The sequence below is a fragment of the Coenobita brevimanus genome, chromosome 24 (assembly GCF_032717465.1).
Source record: "Coenobita brevimanus isolate Jiangsu-jjx chromosome 24, ASM3271746v2, whole genome shotgun sequence".
Classification (NCBI taxonomy): domain Eukaryota; kingdom Metazoa; phylum Arthropoda; class Malacostraca; order Decapoda; family Coenobitidae; genus Coenobita; species Coenobita brevimanus.
In genome coordinates, this window is record NC_136977.1 from 7,295,266 (window position 1) to 7,314,989 (window position 19,724).

A 19,724-nucleotide genomic window follows, 5' to 3' on the forward strand; every position below is an offset into this window, starting at 1 on the left:
TCCATAGTCTTCCATTTTATTATCATATTCTACAATGATTAGCTAAAGTAAAATTGTGCATAACAACAGGAAGAAAGAAATGTACACAAGTAGAGAAGCCCATATATTACCCTTATGGACATAGCACTTTCATTACTGAGATTCAAAATCTTAAACTTGAGCCAAATGTAAATACAATGGTACTATGGGCTTGAAAAAAAAAAATAATAATAATAATAATAATCAAATAAGGAAAACAGAATGCATCGTGAGGCAAAACATCACTGATCTAATCATTATTCTGTCTAGTGTTAAAAAAAAAAAAAGGCACTTGATTTTACAACTTCAGAACATTACAACACTTGAATGCACTGTTTGGAGATGTGGCCAGTACATTATTCCACAGCATACTTTAGGTAATTTAACAAAAAGGAAAAAATGGGATACCTATATACCAACTATATGTACATTTTGGTTTGGCTTTTTTTTTAATGTATCACTCTGAGTAACATGTCCACTGAAATGAAATACCAGCTACAATAATAGTTATCTATAAAATGAAATCAGGAACAACCAACTTGCTTTATATAAAACATCTGACTTACTACAGTACTCAACTTTGTTTGAAGATACTGAGCAACATAAAAAACAATCATTTAAAAAAACAAAACCAAAGTGATTTACTACTTATACAGTATCTGGTGCAGAGGAGATAAGTGAAAACTCATTTCTCTGAGAACCTTGCAGACAAAAGCTACCAACAGTCACGGAAGCACAGAGATTAATTTAGTGCAATACAGTGTCCCCTTCCCCAAACATTTATTTCATTTCTATGTCCAACCTGTTTTTTATATATATATATATATATATATATATATATAAAACTGGCCACACTGTTAATTCTCTAACTAAAGACTGGGCAATGTGAGGTTGCATTTTGGCGGCAGACACTCATGTGACCAAAATGACAATCTTTATCTTCACATAATGACTTCACTCTGTGGCACAGACTTTAATTAATTTTAACATCATTTGCACAAATACTTTCTAATTAGTTGGGACAAAGAAACAAACACCCACTTTTATTAGCTTATATCTGGAAAAGTCAGTTGAGGCAGGCACTACCAATTTACAAATCTCCACCACCCCTCATCTGAGCATGACAAAACTCGAGTGCATGTCACAGGGGACAAAACTCTTCTCAAATTCTCAAACACTGTAATTATTAGTCTATGAAATATTCTGAAGAATGAATATGAATGAAAATGTGAGATGAACAAATTACAGTATATCATAAACATTATTTATTGTTAATGAAATGTATATATTACATTTTTAATGTTCACTCCAGTATCTATAATGCCTAAAAAATAAAAATCAGGTATAATAAACTAAACAGAAACAATTAAGATAACATAAAAAGACAGTACACAAGGAAAAGAGGCAGGAGTAGCAGTTAAGTAATAGCGCAAGGTCACTCCTCGGACTTCAGAGATAGAAAGAATATAAATGTCCATGGACTTAAAACTCATGCACAAGAAAAACAGTGCACTTTCTTAATCCAAGGAGGAGGAGCAGAGAGGTAAGTTTCCCGCATAAACCTTAGCTTTAAAAAGTGTACTGTAAAAAACTGGACTGTTTACAGCAGTAGGAGCACCGGTAGATGACATTAATAGTGTTGGTGAATACAAACACATCTACAGAGGTTATACATTATCATATATCTTTATTTTCTCAGTAACTTCACTTTGGGGTGTGACTAGACACGTGCAAAACCTGAACTTTTTTTCCCCCCCTCTGGTATGTGACCTGCCAGCCGGACAAGAGCAAAGGATGAAAGGGTGGGTGAGGTGAGCAATGAAGCACACCACCAGGCCAGAGATGCAGTAATACTACCTGTTTACAGTAATGACCCCATGTATTAAAAAATAATAAATAAATAAATCGTACAATATTGTATAATCAGTCCTTGTTATAAGCAAGGGATGTGTTGTGAAATATCATATCTTTTTAGACACAAATGTTGCCGTAAATCATGGGAAATTGGCAAATAACCTGCACAGGTAGCAATGAAACTTTAACAGACAACTTTTACCTTACTGTAATTTACAGAGGGGTTAAAGGGAATAAATTGTAAAAAAGGACAACTAGCAATGAGGATTTACTGTACCTACGGTATATTTATAAACATACCTGTACATATTTTCCATACTGAGGCCTGTACTGTACCTGTACAGTACAGGTTAACTGAATGTGTGACTGAAATGTAAGCATAGAACACTGTACAAGCCTTCAATAGTTGAATGAATGCAAACTTAAATGGAAGATTAGTATTTTTCATAAAGGGTCTTTACCTCAAACAACAGGCAGAATTGGTAAACCATTTGAAACACCCAAGTGCCTTACAAATACTGCATGGACGTTTCGTGTGCTGTTTAAAACTGGACAAAAGTTTATGTGCACCTGACACCTTTAGTTTTCCCTTTACATCATCAATAAGAACAAGAGTAAACAAACAATGGGAATAAAAAATACGTCAATCAAAATTAATATTTAATCTCTTTTACCTTGGCACAATATTAATCCTTGCAAAAAGATGCTCACTTCAGTCCTATTTACCTACCACTGAACAGATTGACATTAAAAGGCAATACTCACCACACTATTCTTACGCAAGTACTGGTAATAACACTTCATGCTCTACAGTTCATATTGGCAGCATACTTCAGAAATCCTGAGAGTCTGTTTCAAAGCACTTGTATTCATTTATTTCTAAAACATTTAACATTTGTAGAGAATGCTGTTGCATCTGGAAATACAGTTCCTAGAAATCTTTAAGGGTAATTCAGCTTCATCCTCACTTCTTGCTGGCTGGTCGGCTCACTTTATAAGACATATAAGACACACAAACACTCTTCTTTGGGTATATAGTTAATCAGACTTATAAGAACTGGGATGGGAGAGAGCTGAAGTGAGAGGAGTGGAGATGTTGGGTAGAAGGTGGAAAGGCAGTGTTTTTTTTTTTTTTTCCCTCTCTTTTAATTTTTTCAAACACAATCTGACTTACCTAGCAAATACTTATCTTGACAGCAGGAACAGCTGTTTTCCCTTATTTCCACAATGTCAGAATCACTTCTGTCAGATCTCCTTACCTCATCCACTTCCTGATTCAACATATCATTCCCAATTAGTCTCCCATGTTCTCCACTCTCCCTTCATCTCATACAGTCAGCTCTCCCTCCCTCTCTCCCTCCTTGTTGCCATCCCTCAGAGCTTCTCAACATAGTTTCCAGGGAAGGTTCCAAAGAAGCCAGTGCGTCTGGATGTGCCTACAAACCACCCATCGTCACACTTCTCCATTACCTGGACCACATCTCCTTCCACTAACTCAAGTTCATCTTCATTTTGCGGTTTGTAGTTGTAGAGTGCTCGATACCTGTGTGAACAAAAACAACCACTGTTATCAAAGGGAATAGGTTTTGGAACTCTTGGTTCACAGTTGAGATGTTTGTAAATAGACAGAAAACAACTGAGTCATATTTTAGCTGACTGCTGAATGGAACAAGTTGGCACAAACGGTATCACTGTGAGAGGTAACATTATGGAAGGAGTAACTACAGTAAACTCTCAATTATCCACTGTAATTCAGCCACACCCTATGCCAAATAACGTGAAACACTGGATATTGCATAGTACCCCCCTTCGACTTAACTTATGGTGTCGAGCTGGATACTGTGTTATTAACGATCTTGACCCTCTATATATAATAAAATAATGATACAGTACAGTAATACAGCACCGATTGGCCACCACTTAAAAGTTGGTTGATACGTCTCACCACAAGATATTGCACTGAATTGCCGGTTACGTCCCGTTTCGGCGCCAGGTGTTGCATAATTTCATTGGAAATTGCTTTAGAGCCGAGTCAGCACCACCAGATATTGTGCTGGTCTCAATATTGTGACGAAGGATAATTGAGAGTTTACTGTATATGAATGCAATGCCATCTACTATGTTTAAGATCTACTGTAAAAACATTTAAGTAAGGTTAATGGTTCCTAATGATGAGGGATAATTTTGGTACATGACCAACACTTTAAGAAATAATTCTTCACAATAATCTCACTTACATAATATACCATAACTTTTCCCAAAAGTTTAGCAGACTGACCCTCAGAACATAAGACTACAAAGGAGGCAATGGCAGACATTAGAATTATTATGACTCTTCACATATGAAAGTGTTCAGTTACATACATATCTGAATTATATGGGTATCAACATCTTTACTAAACATGGAGCACACAGTTTTTTTTATTACTCTATTAGTACCCTATTACCAGTGAACTACCATAGTTTAAAACTGAATTAGTAAATGATGAATAAACTATCAATATTTTACGGAAGCAAAAACTTGTTAGGTGGTGGCGACCATCATCCACTCACTTGATGTAATGCTACCTACTTCTTCCTTCACCTTTATCATTCTTTTTCTGTGTCTGCCCTACTCTCCTCTTATTTCTCCCATCTTTCCTGTCACTTTTTATTAGCACTCTTTGCTTTTCAGGTGGTTTTAAATTGAATGACAAGCATAATGGTTTCCTGTAAGCCAGGAAACCATTTAAAATGTTAGGTGGCAACCATATAACCAACTCATATGTGTCAACAAGTGGGTTAGTGGAGGGCCTGTGTCCCTCCCCTTAAAACAACTACAGTATATAATCCTTCAATTATTCAGATGCTCCGTATCTGGTCATGCTCCATATACGGATGTTAGGCCTTGGCTCTTTTTCGGGATTTATTTGTCCTTAACTGGACAGAAATGTTCCGGTATTGGTGGCCGGCCAGCCTACAAAGTAAAAAAAAAGTCTGCTGAGTACAGGCAAGATAGGCAGTGGTCTTAGGCTTAAGTCAGCTTCATTTACAGCTGTTAGGCCATTTAGACTGACTTTAAACTTTTTTTGGGACTCATTTGAGTGGGTTTAGGACTTGGTTAGGGGAAAACTCAAGGCTCAAAAATGCATCCCTATACTTTACATGTTAAATCTACCCTGAGATACAAAACCCCACCAAGTGATGGGTTTTTACTTAACCAAATTGCACTGTTAAACCGGGATATGCCTGTATCATCTGCAAACAACAGTACAGGGAGATTCTAAACACTGCCTCTCGCATTAGGGCCACTCCACCATCCACTGCCCTACCTTGTATCTCTTTTATAACCCCATCCACACACAGATTGAACAGCCATGGAGACATGACACATCCCTGTTTCAATCCAACCTTCAAACACAAAAAGTCACTCAGTTCACTGTCCACACACACTGCAGCCTTAGTACCCTCATAAATACTCTTCACAGCATTCAACAACTTCCTATTTACTCTGTACATTCTTATTACTTTCCACATTCCTTGTCTATCCACCCTGTCATATGCTTTCTCCAAACCCATGAAGGCCACACACAACTTTCCCTTCTCTAGAAACTTTTCCACTAAAGACTTAAGAATGAGTATCTGATCTACACAACCTTTTCCCTTCCTAAAACTTCCCTGTTCTTCTCAACTAATTCCTCTGTTATTACCCTAACTCTGTCAGTAAGTATCCTTCCATATACATTAATACCCTGATATACAATACCCCTAAATGCGTTACCCTGGCTTAGCGATGGGGGTACAAATACCACCATGCCCCAATACCCAGTGGCAGAACCCTGGTTTAACAATGGGCCCTTCGATGTTGCGTCCGTAGATGACAGGCTGAAATTTTGAATCGTGCGCGTTCCCGCGGCCAGCTGAGCCCGCCCGCCTCCCAGGATGTGCAGAAATGCTCACGCAGACCCCACAGCCATTGATTACCCCACGTTCACCCATATTGCTCTTCTCGCACCAGCCATCTCAGAGTGAGGATCTCCCTTACGTTCGCCCACCACGCATTGTGCTGCACCATCAACGTTGCACAAGCTGCTATTGTAGTGCATTGTAACTATGTTCGAGCAGTGCCGTGAGTAGAGCTGTGATACTAATTGTGTGTGGAGTGTGACACTGTGTGATTTTTGGCCAAAATAAGTGTGATAAATGTCTGGTAAGGGTGCTGCACGTGGTGGGGCTAGTGGAGGCCCTAGTCGTGGTGGTAAGCAGCCTGCTAGTGGTAGTGTTGGTGATGTTCCCGCAAAGTGTGTGCATACGACTGTGTCACCAGAGGTGAAATTGGAAATTCTTAAGCGCCACGACAAAGGCGAAGGTGCGTATGCTATCGCATCGGCTCTCCACCTGGCCCAGTCGACTGTCTCTACCATTATCAAGGACACCATTAAGGCTGCTGCCGGGAAGGATGCAACCCTACCTGCCTCCCGTATCACCTGTCAGCGCAAGCCTACGATGGAGGAACTGGAGCAGATGCTGGTCAAGTGGGATGAGGATCAGAATCGGTGCAAGGCACCCATGAGCCAGGCAAATGCACTAAGGCTCTCTCGCTATGGGAGGAAATGAAGGTCAGGCGTGATCTGGATGAATGCGAGGCCTTTAAGGCAAGCCATGGGTGGTTTGACCGGTTCAAGAGGCGAGCAAACTTACACCATGTGAAGATGTGACAGTGATGCAGTGAGTGCAGATATGGTGGCGGCAGCAGCGTATCCTGACGAACTGAAACAATCATCGATGAGGGTGGCTACAGTGCAAAGCAGGTCTTGAATTTTGACGAGACAGGGCTCTTTTGGAAGAGAATGTCCTCCAAGACATATCTTGCAACAGAGGAAAGGTCTTCGCCAGGATTCAAGCCCTCGAAGGACCAGCTGACACTGTTGCTGGGGGGCAACGCCAAGGGCGACCTCAAGTTGAAGCCACTCCTTGTCTACCACTCCAAGAACCCAGGGTTCTGGTGGGGTGTGTTAAAGAGAACCTTGGGGTTATCTGGAAGTTGAACAAGAAGGCCTGGCTGACTTCAGATATCTGTTCTGTCATACTTCCATTCATACATCTCTCTTGTGCTGAAGAGGTATGCCTTGCGTGAAAATTTGGTGAACAGATTTCTCGTGGTGGTGGACAATGCGCCTAGCCACCCTCCTGTGATGAAGGAATGGGCCAGCAATATTGAGGTGGTGTTCCTGCCCCCCAACACCACGTCCTTGTTGCAACCAATGGACCAAGGGGTGATCGCTGCCTTTAAGGCTTATTACCTCCGCCACACGATGCAGCAGTTCGTAAGGGCCTGTGACAGTGATGACAGGACAACAGTGCAGCAGTTTTGGAAAGCCTATAACATACAGTATGTCATGCCCTAGAGAATATCACTGCAGCATGGAGTGAGGTTAGCCAGGTGACCATGAACAGTGCGTGGCGGAAGTTGTGGCCAGAGTGCGTGCACATCTTCACCAGCTTCCCCGAAGGCATGCATGTTCTGCCTGTCCAGCAGGACACGGTTGAATTGTTGCATGAGGCGGACTTCTGGGAGGTCGATGAGAATGACAGTTCTTGAGAACCATAGTCAGGAGCTCAGCAATGTGGAGCTCCTCTATATGGAGATCCAGCAGGCGCACCAGGAGGCAGAAGAGGAGGAGGTTGTGCCAGAGGTCTGAGCTCTGAATATCAAAATCCTAAAGGAGATGCTAACGAAGCTGGATGAGATAATTGGCCTCATGTGGACACATGACCCCCTCCCAGGACAAGGCAGGGACACTGCTAATTGGCTCAAGGAGGGGATGAAAGTCTACAGGACTCAAATCTCAAATTCTTCAGCAGCATCTTCAGTTCAGGAAACAGCCAGAAGTTGCAGAGAACCATGCAAGGTAAATAGCGAGCCTGCTGGACCTGTGTGATCCTATGTCTAGCCAAAAAATCCAGGATGAGATGGGATGAGTGGGCTGGAGCACCGTTGAGGTGGGGCTGCCAGTTCCCCGCCCCCCACAACTCTCATCTCCTGCGACGAACTACATTCCGTAGGTGACAGAACTCCCATGTAGTACTCTTTATTGATTGTATGGCCTTCTTGAGCATACTCGTAATGAACAACACGCAGATAGCTTCTTTGGTCTTAGTGATTCCTGTGACTTCCACTGTGATGACTCAGCTTCATTGCCAAAAGCCCGCTGAATCTTCGAATGTCAACAAGCTTTTGATCAAATTTGATGCAATAACATTCTCAATTTGCTCAGTCATCGCGGCACAAAATGAAAATGTGATGAGGAAGAATGTGTTCTATACACACACTGCTCACGAATGACTGGGCTGGGCAGCTGCAATGAACACAGCTTGACATGCACACAGTGATCCTAGACACTTCTCCACTATGTCACATCCCTTTGCTTATAATGGTTATAAGAAAAAAAAATATATATGGTCGGATACTTTTCAATCAGACCTCATGTGTGTGTGTGTATTATATACCAGTAATGTATGCATACATACATAAATACATAAATATATATATATATATATATATATATATATATATATATATATATATACTGTATACATATACAGTACACCCTTGATATAATGAACCCCGGTATTGTGATTTTGGATATAGCGAACAGCCAAACCGCGACCGAACTTCCCCCAGATTTTGCAAACAAAGGTCGCTAAGTATGGGGGAAGTTTGTGAATCTGGCCACGGTGAAAACAGCATCCCTTCCTGGCATGGTAACTGTACTGTAACAGTACTACATTATACAGTATTCTTATAGTTATTGTATTTACTGTATATGCACAACTTCATAAAGTATTGTATTGACATGTACAATTTCATAAACCATTGAATTCTCCATGTAAAACTTCACAGGGTTAGTGTAGGTTATGTTTGAGCACTTAGGACTGAACGACCCCTTACACAGTGAACTGAGTTCGGTAATCCCTCGAAAATACCGAACCCCTCATATGTGGCAAACTTTCAGATATATCGACCCACCCTTCCCCCAGATTAGTTTCTTATATCGAGGGTTCACTGTATATACTGATATATATATATATATATATATATATATATATATATATATATACTGTATATACAGAACATATATATTGTATACTGCATTATATATACAAGGTGATTTGAATACTGTAGGAAAATAAGTTACCTCACCTCCTAGTTCTCACTGTTGCCTTCGAAGAGGTCCTCTTGGGCATGTATACAGTGATCCCAGCATATTCTCCATGAGTCCATGCATTCCTGGAAGGCTTCAGGCATCATGGTCATGAGCGCCTCCTGTGATTCTGTCTGGATCTCCTCAATTGAGTCAAACCGACGCCCTTTTAGGCATAATTTCAGCTTGAGAAACAGGAAAAAGTTGCAGGCGGCAAGGTCAGTTGAACAGGGTGGGTGGGGAATGACTACCATGTTAGTGGAAGCCAGGAGCTGCCAGACAACAACTGATGTGTGGGCGGGGTTGTTGTCATAATGCAGGACCCAGTCCTTGTTCTTCCACTGTTCTGGACGTTTGCGGCGGATGTTCACCCTCAGATGCAGCAAAACTTCACAGTAAAACTTTCCGTTGATAGACTGACCAGGTAGGTCAAATTCCTTGTGAAAAATCTCTTGGATATCGAAGAAAATGATCAACATCGACTTGACATTGCTGCGCCATTGGTCCTCCATTGCAAAACCGCCAAACCACCTACACACCACGCTACAATAGTAAGCGTAGCTCAACAACATGTCCGCTCACAGATACGGCTGGGGCCACACTGATGCACAAGGGGTGCTGCTGACTCCTCCTAGCAGCAAAAGGCAGAACTGCAAACGGTTGCTCCCTCTGTTCAAATTACTGGAACTCTTGGGTAGCACCTCGTACACTCAAACCTCGATTTAAGGGACTAAATGGGGAATCAACTTGTCCCTTACTTGAAAATGTCCATTGTTTTACCACATATAAATAAAGACAATCTTATTATGAAATGCAATGATTGTTTCACTTATCTTACTTATATATATGATCAAGAATATTATTATATGGGTACTGTATAAAGAAACATATTAATGTGTAAAACCTAGACATTATGTATAATTTTTGAATGGTCCTGTCCGTTTGTCAGGTAGAATATGGAGTCCTTATATCTGAAATCCCTTAAATGGAGGTCCCTTAAATTGAGGTTTGAGTGTATAGAGAGAGAGAGAGAGAGAGAGAGTGATATGTATGCATATCTATCTATCTATCTATCTATCTATCTATCTATCTATATATATAAGTTATCTTGACCATATATATATATATATAAGTTATCTTGACCATTTCATGTTTACTAAGAAAAAGGTGAAGAACGTCAACTTACGGAACTGGCTCCTGCTGCGTGTTAACAGTCAGTGACTGGTTGTAAGGTCGATTATCATTTTGACTTCCCGGACGACCCTGCAAGGAAAGGCACAGTCACCACCACAGTTCATACTCTACTGGCAAGAAACAGGTGAACAGTACCTGCAAGCTTCCCAGCATGTATTAATATGCAGGTGTCCATCTTCCAAGACCAGCTGATTAATAGGTCAGTCTTGGAAGTTGGGTAATGTAACCTGAAAGCATGACAGCACTGAGAATATACAGTACAGTACATGTGAAGTATTAATGCCTTTGTAGCTTACAAAATATAAGACTAAAGTAATCTAATATTTTTTTCATCCTGAAACTCTTTTCAATTTTATATGGAGAATATAGAGTACTGAACTTTTTTTTTTTTTTTTTTTACAAGGTATGTCCTGTTATTGTATATGTAACAGTGCATCACAAGCCAGAATTAGATAAACCTAAACCAAAATACAGAAAAAAGCCCCTGCATACCCAAAACAAATCTGCAATATTAAAAAGAAACAATGAACAAACACTGCATTCTGTACATGACCACTGACAAAGGACAGTAAACACAAACAACACAAAAGCTTGGGGTTATAGGTACTTATTCAATGCAGTTTCTTTCACCTGCAGCCAATAAGAATGAGCAGGTTTATGACAAGTCCAAAGAATATTCAAAGTGCAATGAAACTTTAATTTATCTGAAAGCAAATTTGGAACCAGAGCTACCCAAGCTCCTATGAAGGGGATTACAGTACAGTAAGAGTGTTTATCATGGGGGAGTACGCACCAAGGTGGAGTAGGGGCTGGAGTAAGAGGAGGCACCATTGTAGAGGAGGGTTGCAGCGGGCAGGGCTGGCCGGGGCAGGGGCGAGGAGCTGGGACTCACTGGCAATGAAAACACCAACCCCACCGGGAGAAAAACGTCAACAACAGCTAGTAACGTTGACTTAGGTGTGTATGACCTGTATTCTCGTCGGATAAAGAAGCTTCGTAACACCTTTTCCTTACCAGTTTATTCTGCATGCAGGATATCAGTATTCTCTTGTATGATATTTAATCTGCACTGATATTATAATCCATGAATAATCTACAACAGAATGCTGAAACATAAAATCCAAAATAAATTGCTAGGGAAGACGTGCTAGAAAGCCTCCTAAGTTGACGAGAAAACGAGCCTACATATTTATTTGGAACTGGGTTGATTGTGTGTGTGTGTGTGTGTGTGTGTGTGAGGGGGGTGGCATCCTATGAATGACATCTTTCTACTCTTTTCTACACTGAGGCCACAACAAAGAGATGTGTTGAGGACAACACAAGTAGAGCAGCTACAGTATATCAAACAACCACAAAAATACCTACCAGTGTATCAGATAAGAATTATTTGCAATTACTTTATTATTAAAATCCCATATTACAATGTTACTTTAAACTAGAAATTCTTGTATTCTGATAACTAATACGACAGTTTTCAAAAGCATGAACAATGAGTGAATGGATGTATGGCCTACTTCACTGAATACTGCTGACAGTTATCCTACTTTTGTGCTTTCCATTTTCTACACTTGGATTCTACTCAACCCATTAATATCTGTGGAAACTTAGTTTGGATAATAATGACAACTGATACAGTAGTATATGATAAGCAAGATGTTTATAACCATCATACCACTGGTATATTTGTATTACTACCACTGCACAGTATATCACTCAAGATTTTACTCACAACATGGAGAAATGTCAAGGCCACTTTAAACCAAAGTGAGATTGAGGGGAGCTGCGTGCATGGATGAGTGATTCTAAGAGTGTAGATACAAATGCTCAGATAAGAGTACACATCTGCAAAGTGTCTCTGTGACTAACTGTGAAACCATTTGGGTTCATCTGCATGACTGTGTGTGTGTGTGTGTGTGTGTGTGTGTGTGTGTGTGTGTGTGTGTGTGTGTGTGTTTACCTAGTTGTGATATACAGGAAATGAGCTACGCTCATGGGGTCCCATCTATATTTCTCAGTGTCAGATTTTGTTTTGAACTCGTTTAAATTTTTAGACTGGACGATCTCTTTGTCCAGGCTATTCCACAGGTCTATGCATCTACATGGGATACTATATTTCTTGATATACTTCAAGCAACTTGGCTTTTTCAGTTTCATTCCATGTCCTCTTGTTACTCTCCCATCCCACACAAACAGATCTTCCGTGTTAATTTTTTCTACTCCCATCATGGCCCTAAACACTTCAATCAAGTAGCTCCTCTCTCTCCTTTCATCTATGGAAGGCAGATCCAGCTTTTCCAGCCTCTCTCTGTATGACAGATCTGCCAGGCTAGGGACCATTTGGATGCTGTGCTTTGTATTTTCTTGATCTTGTTTACATCTTTTGTGTGGGGACCACACTACTGCTGCATATTCCAACCTGGGGCGGATCATGGCCACTATCAATTTTTTCATCAACTCATCCATGTAATGAAATGCTACTCGAATGTGTGTGTGTGTGTGTGTGTGTGTTTTATAGGTAAATCTCACTTCCTACAATACCACTTCTGCTGTTTCACCTCATGATCTTAACTGAATACTCAAATAAAACAGCAATAAACCAGTGCCTCAATACTGCATATTGCATTAAAAAGTATCCGAACATGTAACAAAACTGAAATGCATTACATATGAAAAGACTAAAGTGAAGCAAGTCAGGGACTTGAACTTAAAGACAGAAGCTAATATACGACCAGGCCATTGATCTTCCTGGCTTCAGGTGTAATACAGTACATACCATGAAATATAATAAAAATGAAATAACTTTACTATAAAAATCATATATGGTACAGTAATACATATACGTGGGGTTCTGTTAAACTTAGATGAATCACCTTTACGGTACATAAATTATAGTCAGTGCTTTATATTATGCAAAAAAAGAAAATTACAGGGCTATATTCCTTCCCATCCTATACAGTGTAAATTAACATGCATTTAAGACAGAACTGGGTACTGGAATCTTTGTTTTGAAAAGAAATTTAAAGGTACTACTGCAGCACACAATGTGCTTTATATAAAACATCACTTTTATAGTTAAAAGGGTAGGAATTTAAATGCACTGGTTTTACACTGATAATTTTTTAGAAGGCTAAATTTGCATGGAAACTGAAAACGCATGCTACCATGCCCATATCACAGTGTGCAGAGGAGGTTCCAAGGGAGTGAGATGCACAAATAGCACTCATAATCACACTGGATACACCATGCCCACTCACAATAATAAACACTACTTCAGTCTCAGGCTACAGGTTCTACTAAATATGAGTTTATTACTCAAACCAAATTCTAATTAACATACCATACACAATTATATTTTAGGTTAGATTAACCTGACACTTTAATAATGCTTATTATATATTGTACTTCTGTGGTAGAATCCTCTCTAGAAAGCAAGCTTCTACAGTTTTAAGAACCAAAGCTATGAAAAGGCACTCAGTGACTTCCTTTTTTTTTTTTTTTCCACTTTATATGGTCGTAAACAATAGTAGCTAAATGAAATCTCAGTACAGTACTTCACATTATCCTGCACTGCATTTGAGAAAGAATCAAATTTGCCGAAAGATAAAATCAGTACTCATAAGAATATCAGACAAACATTCCAAGAATTTTAAAATTTTATGAGAAGAAGAAAGATTAATAATTTAGGTTTAGATGCTGACTGGGTGAGGTTGCCAGGGTTACACACATGACAGAAAAATTTAATTTTTCTGACATGACTCCTGAAACTATCATTACAAATTCATAACTACAGTAATCACTCCAATATCCGACATAATAGAGCCATAGGTAGGTCCGGATATTGGGCCCCAGCTTATGGACTTGTACTTATGGACCCTAACTCAGAGAAACACCTATACAACTCCCTCTGGACATGCATAGCACCATTTAAGACCCAAATCACACCAATAAGGCACATAAATGACTGAAATAAATCCAAAAGAAACATAAAATGAGGGTTTAGAAGTATGTTCATACATTAATAAACATTCTGGTGACTGGCTCCTGGACTGGTAGTCCTAGCTCAGAAAAACACCTTCCTACTGCACATGCATAGCTCTTAACACCCTATTCACACCAATAAAGGACATTAAAGAGTGAAATGAGGTAAGTATAGTATGGAAAAAAGTACAGTATGAAACGGGCGGGAAAAAAATCGTTTTTATTTTTTTTGGGGGGGAGGGGGGGGGTTTCAGACCATTTTGGGAATATTGGACGATTATGTCCGGGTAGTGGGGATGTTCGGATATTGGGCGTCCGGATATTAGAGTGATTACTATACTGTGATCATCTAAGAGATACATGCCATCTGAGGAGAAATGAGATTATTTTATTTTTACAGTCTACAGATAAATTTCCCAAGCTGCCACTGGCCAATTACCAGTACCCACCCTGCCATAGGTTTGATTCCTTCAAATGAAGCCACCATCATGCTTTTTTTTTTTTTTCTTTCTTTTTTTTTTAGATCCTTCCTCTTGTCTTTCCTTCCTTCATCTTCTGTCTTTCTTTCCTTCATTCCTTCCTCTTCCTTCTGTCTATGGGTGACTCTACACTGAGTGACAAGCCAAATGGTTTCCTGTACACCAGGAAACCATTACCATGCTGGGTGGTAACCATATGACCAAATTATGGCACCTGGTGGTTTAGTGGGTAATTATGGCTCTCCAATCGGACTGAGCCAGTGCAGGTTTATATCCATAGGGTGGTTGGGGTTTATTCCTCAGGTGATGCCACTCACAGATCAGTGACGCTGGTCACTCTCGTCTTAAATGTCAGGATCAACTTGCCTAGCCCCAGCCTCCTATGCTCCTCATGAGGCAACACAGGATTGGATGATGATGAATAAATATAAGTCTGTTTACCAAAGAATGTGCATAATGAAAAGGGGAGAGAGAGAGAGAGAGAGAGACAGGTGGGTTGAAGCTGGTACAGTGCTTCATTATCCTATCCAAGTTTTCATTACACATTTCCATAACATAGCTATTTAATGTTGTATGATATGATACTGCTTGTAAAAAAAAATGTTGGGTGGTAGAGCTGTCACATTCTTATGCCAGCTTGTTAAAAGAAATAAAGTACTCTATTGTAATAAAACCCATTATTGCCTACAGCATTTCCTTGGACTTCTTTACACCACATATCAGCTGACAAATGCAGATAAAACAAAAGTGATGGTATCTAGGGCTGGGGGTGGTACTGTCAAAGAAGAAGGAGAGTGGCCATGTGCAATTTGTCACAAGGGTGTGGGAAGTAATTCCATCTTGTGCAGTGTTTGTGATAAGTGGGTGCATAAGAGATGTAGTGGTATTACAGGTGTACTGCAAGATAATGCTAGTTTCATGTGCAAGTAGTGTCGGGGAGAACATGTGGATATTGCCAGGCATGAAAGGATTGAGCCTGCTGGTGAGTCTCTTATGTGTGTGGAAGAGTTTTTTATTTGGGAGACATGTTATATGCTGGAGGCGGGGCACGAGCTAGTTCTGTGGCTAGAGTAAGGAATGGTTGGAAGAAGTTCAGGGAGCTGTTGCTTCTCCTGACACTGAGAGGGCTCTCCCTCTGTGCTAAGGGATTTTTGTATGTTGCATGTGTTAGGAATGAAATGCTGTGAGGTAGTGAGACCTGGGCAGTAAAGGAAGAGGATACTCGCAGGCTCAAACATACAATGATTAGGTGGATGTGCAGTGCGTCCTTGAGTGCAAGGCCTGTGGGGGCTAGGTTTATGATGGAAGAGATAAGGAGAAGGATGAGACTGGAGTGTATTGGTGTTGTGATGAGGAGAGGTAGATTGAGATGGTTTCGGCATGTGGAGAGGATGGGGAATGATAACTGGGTGCAGAAAGTGAGTGAGAAGTGTTAATGCTGGGGGTAGGGTAGTGAGAGGTTGACAAAGACCTGGGATGGGGTCATTGAGTGTGATCTCAGGGTTAAGGGACTAAATAGAGAAGCTGCCAGAGATCGAGCAGCACGGAAAACTGCCACTAGGTGATAACGGCCAATGCATGCAAGCATGTTGGAGCCTACAAAAACGAAAACAAATGTAATGTTCTGTCTAGGTGAAAATGTAGTTCATATGCTGCACTATTATAATGTACAGCAAGAGTATAATGAGTAGGGTAGTGTTTTATAATTCCTGGGTCAAAACCTTAAAACTGGGTCAACAAGCCATTATGAGCAAGACAACAAAGACCTCAAGTGAATGCCTGAAGATTACTCTTTAGTAATGTAACAGCTGTGATGACACATGCATGGTTATTGATTCATCTATCTATCTATCTATCTATAGCCCGACGCCCTAATCCCGCAAAGGGTGGCCGCAGACAAAACGCCTCCAAGTCACTCTGTCACCCACCATTTGACTCCCCTCCCCCCAACTCACCCCCCCCTCCCTCATATACCTCTCAACTCCATCCCTCCACCTCATCCTCGGTCTACCCCTCCCTCTCCCTCCCTCCACCTCACCTACATACACCCTCTTAGTCAGTCTTTCATTCTCCATCCTCTCCACATGTCCAAACCACCTCAGTGTATTTCTCCTAATCTTTTCAACCACATCCACATCTACCCCACAACGTTCCTTCACTTCTTCATTCGTCAACCTGTCCCTCCATGTCACTCCACATGCTCCTCTCAAGTAACTCATTTCCACTGCTCTCACTCTTGACTTGTTCCCCTCTTGCAAGGTCCACGCCTCGCTTCCATACGTCAGGGTAGGGATCACAATACCATCATGCAGTGACTTCTTAACTTCCATACTCACCTCCCTATTTCTCATCACTGCTTTCAGTGTGCCAACAACCTTCCTTCCCTGCTGTACCCTTTCACGTACTTCATCCCCCAAAGTTCCATCCTTACTCATCACACTACCCAAGTACTTGAATGCACTCACATTCTCCATATCCTCACCATCCAACCTCACTGCACACTCTGTGACTTCATTCCTCTCAAACACCATAACTTTACTTTTGTTTACATTAACTTTCAGCTTCCTCCTCCTACACACTGTCCCAAATTCATTCACCAAACCTTGCAACTCCCATTCATCTTCACTCAACAATACTGTATCATCAGCAAACAGCAACACCGGAAGCTTCCAAATCTCACCCTCATTCATTAGGGCCACCCCGACATCCACTGCCCTACCTTGTACCTCCTTTACGACCCCATCCATATATATATTAAACAGCCATGGAGACATTACACACCCCTGTTTCAGTCCCACACTGAGATCAAAGAACTCACTCAGCTCTCCATCCACTCGCACCGTAGCCCTAGCTCCCTCGTACATACTCTTCACAGCACTCAACAATTTCCCCTCCACTCCATATATTCTTAATACCTTCCACATACCTTTCCTATCTATTCTGTCATAAGCTTTCTCCAAGTCCATGAAGGCAGCGTACACTTTCCTTCCCTTCTCTAGATACTTCTCCACTAAACATCTTAGAACAAATATCTGATCTACACACCCTTTTCCCTTCCTAAATCCCCCTTGTTCTTCTCCAACTAGCTCCTCTGTCATATGCCTCACCCTGTCAATGAGTATTCTACCATATATTTTACCAGTCACACTAAGAAGGCAAATACCCCTATGGTTACCACATACTTCTCTCTCCCCTTTTCCTTTGTACAGAGGAACAATTATACCTGATTTCCAGTCCTCTGGAACCCTTCCCTCTTCCCAAGCCAATCTACACAACTTCCATATCCACTCCACAACAATCTCACCCCCATACCTAAGCATTTCACCACACACTCCATCAATTCCTGGGGCCTTTCCCAGCTTAATCTTCTTCATCGCTTCCACTACTTCCGACCTACTGATCTCTTCCTCCCTCCTCTCATCTCTTCTTCTCCCAGCCATTCCCCAACCACTTATACTCACACTGCTCTCACTCTCTACCTTCAACAAATCCTCAAAGTGCTCCTTCCATCTCCTCAATTTCAAGAAATAAATCCATGATTAAAAGTTGTAATTCATAAAAAATAAATAAATAAATGACATTTACACTGATTACTTCCATTTCTAAAACACGACCCTTACATTGATTAAGGCATGGCTTCCCAAAAGTCACAGGTGTTCTGAGCGTTTGGGACAGAGTGATAAGTAGAGTATGAACTTCATATGGATTTACTGTAGTATCTTTTTCTCGTAAGCAAACAATGAACAAATAAGAATGCTCAACTTTTACATGGTGGTAGGTGGGGGCACTCACCATCCACTCACTCAAAGTAGTGCTGCTCTCAGGTGTCTGCCCTATCCTCTACTCCTTCCATCTTTCCTTCCTTCCCCTTCTGTCTTTCTTTACTTCATTCTTTCCTTGTCCTTCTGTCTATGGGTGACTTTACACTCCCACTTCTGTCTTTCTTTCTTTCATTCTAACCTCTTCATTCTGCCTATGGGTGACTCTACACTAAGTGACAAACCAAATGGTTTCCTGTACACCAGGAAACCATTTACTATGCTGGGTGGTAACCATATAATCAAATTATGGAGCTTGGTGGCTTAGTGGGTAATTATGGTGCTCCAATCAGATTGGGCCAGTGAAGGTTTACAACCAAGGAGTGGTTGGGGTTTACTGCTCACGTAATGCCACTCAGGAATGAGTGAGGCTGGTCACTCGCATCACAAATGTCAAGACCAACTTGCCTAGCCCCGGGCTACTACGCTCCTCATGGGGCAACGTAGGATTGGATGATGGATGGATGAATGGATGAACTTTTACATTATTCTTGATTATTTTGTATAGTAATTCTGTCTGGGTATGTCATTTATCAGTGACAGATTCTACCAAATATGCCAAACACAGTGATATGTATATATTTTTTTCCTGCTGATATTTATATTAACACAAGATGAATGAGGCCATGCATGACAGACTGTGCTAACTGCCATAAGTAGAGAGAGAGAGAGAGAGAGAGAGAGAAAAAAAAAAAAACATTTACAAATATTATTACTTTTGAAGCATGCTGATTAAAAGTATATGTTCTAAACCTTAACAAGATGGTGCAGATTAATTTCCCCACTCTCTCTCTCTCTCTCTCTCTCTCTCTCTGAATTATCACTGATGAATTGTAACTGCAATTTAATAAGTTTATTGATTAAATTAGTGTAGCAGTGTAGTTTTGTTCATAATACCAAGCAACCTCACCATAACAACTGGGTTTTCTGTCATAATGTGGATTGTAATTAGCATTAGTGCTCTAACCATCAGACATAGCTGTGTACTGGTAAGTGCTTTGTCAGTCTGGGGAGTGAGGAGCACTTACAAGATTGCATTATACAGTGGGGCACCAATTTTCGCGCCTAATTGGGTCCAAAAATAATGCGCGAAAGTGGAATTAGCGAAAGTTGGGGCATTGTCTTTATGGCAAAAAGGCTAATTGGTTCCCGGTTATCCTAAAGTAACATCAGATTTTCATTTTCACTTGCAATACAGT

At 40.7% G+C, this 19,724-nt stretch overlaps 1 protein-coding gene across 1 annotated transcript in view; it reads right to left on the minus strand.

The window, feature by feature from the left end:
• Nucleotides 1-19,724, minus strand: part of LOC145393486 (uncharacterized) — a 281,432-nt gene continuing 261,708 nt past the window's right edge. Inside the window, exons 24-26 of the mRNA XM_080267606.1 lie at nucleotides 11,044-11,141; nucleotides 10,243-10,319; nucleotides 1-3,415 (exon numbers count right to left, since the gene is read on the minus strand). Of these exons, the coding sequence (XP_080123732.1) occupies nucleotides 3,247-3,415; nucleotides 10,243-10,319; nucleotides 11,044-11,141 (344 nt within the window). The 3' untranslated portion in view covers nucleotides 1-3,246. The remainder of the gene's footprint in view (nucleotides 3,416-10,242; nucleotides 10,320-11,043; nucleotides 11,142-19,724) is intronic.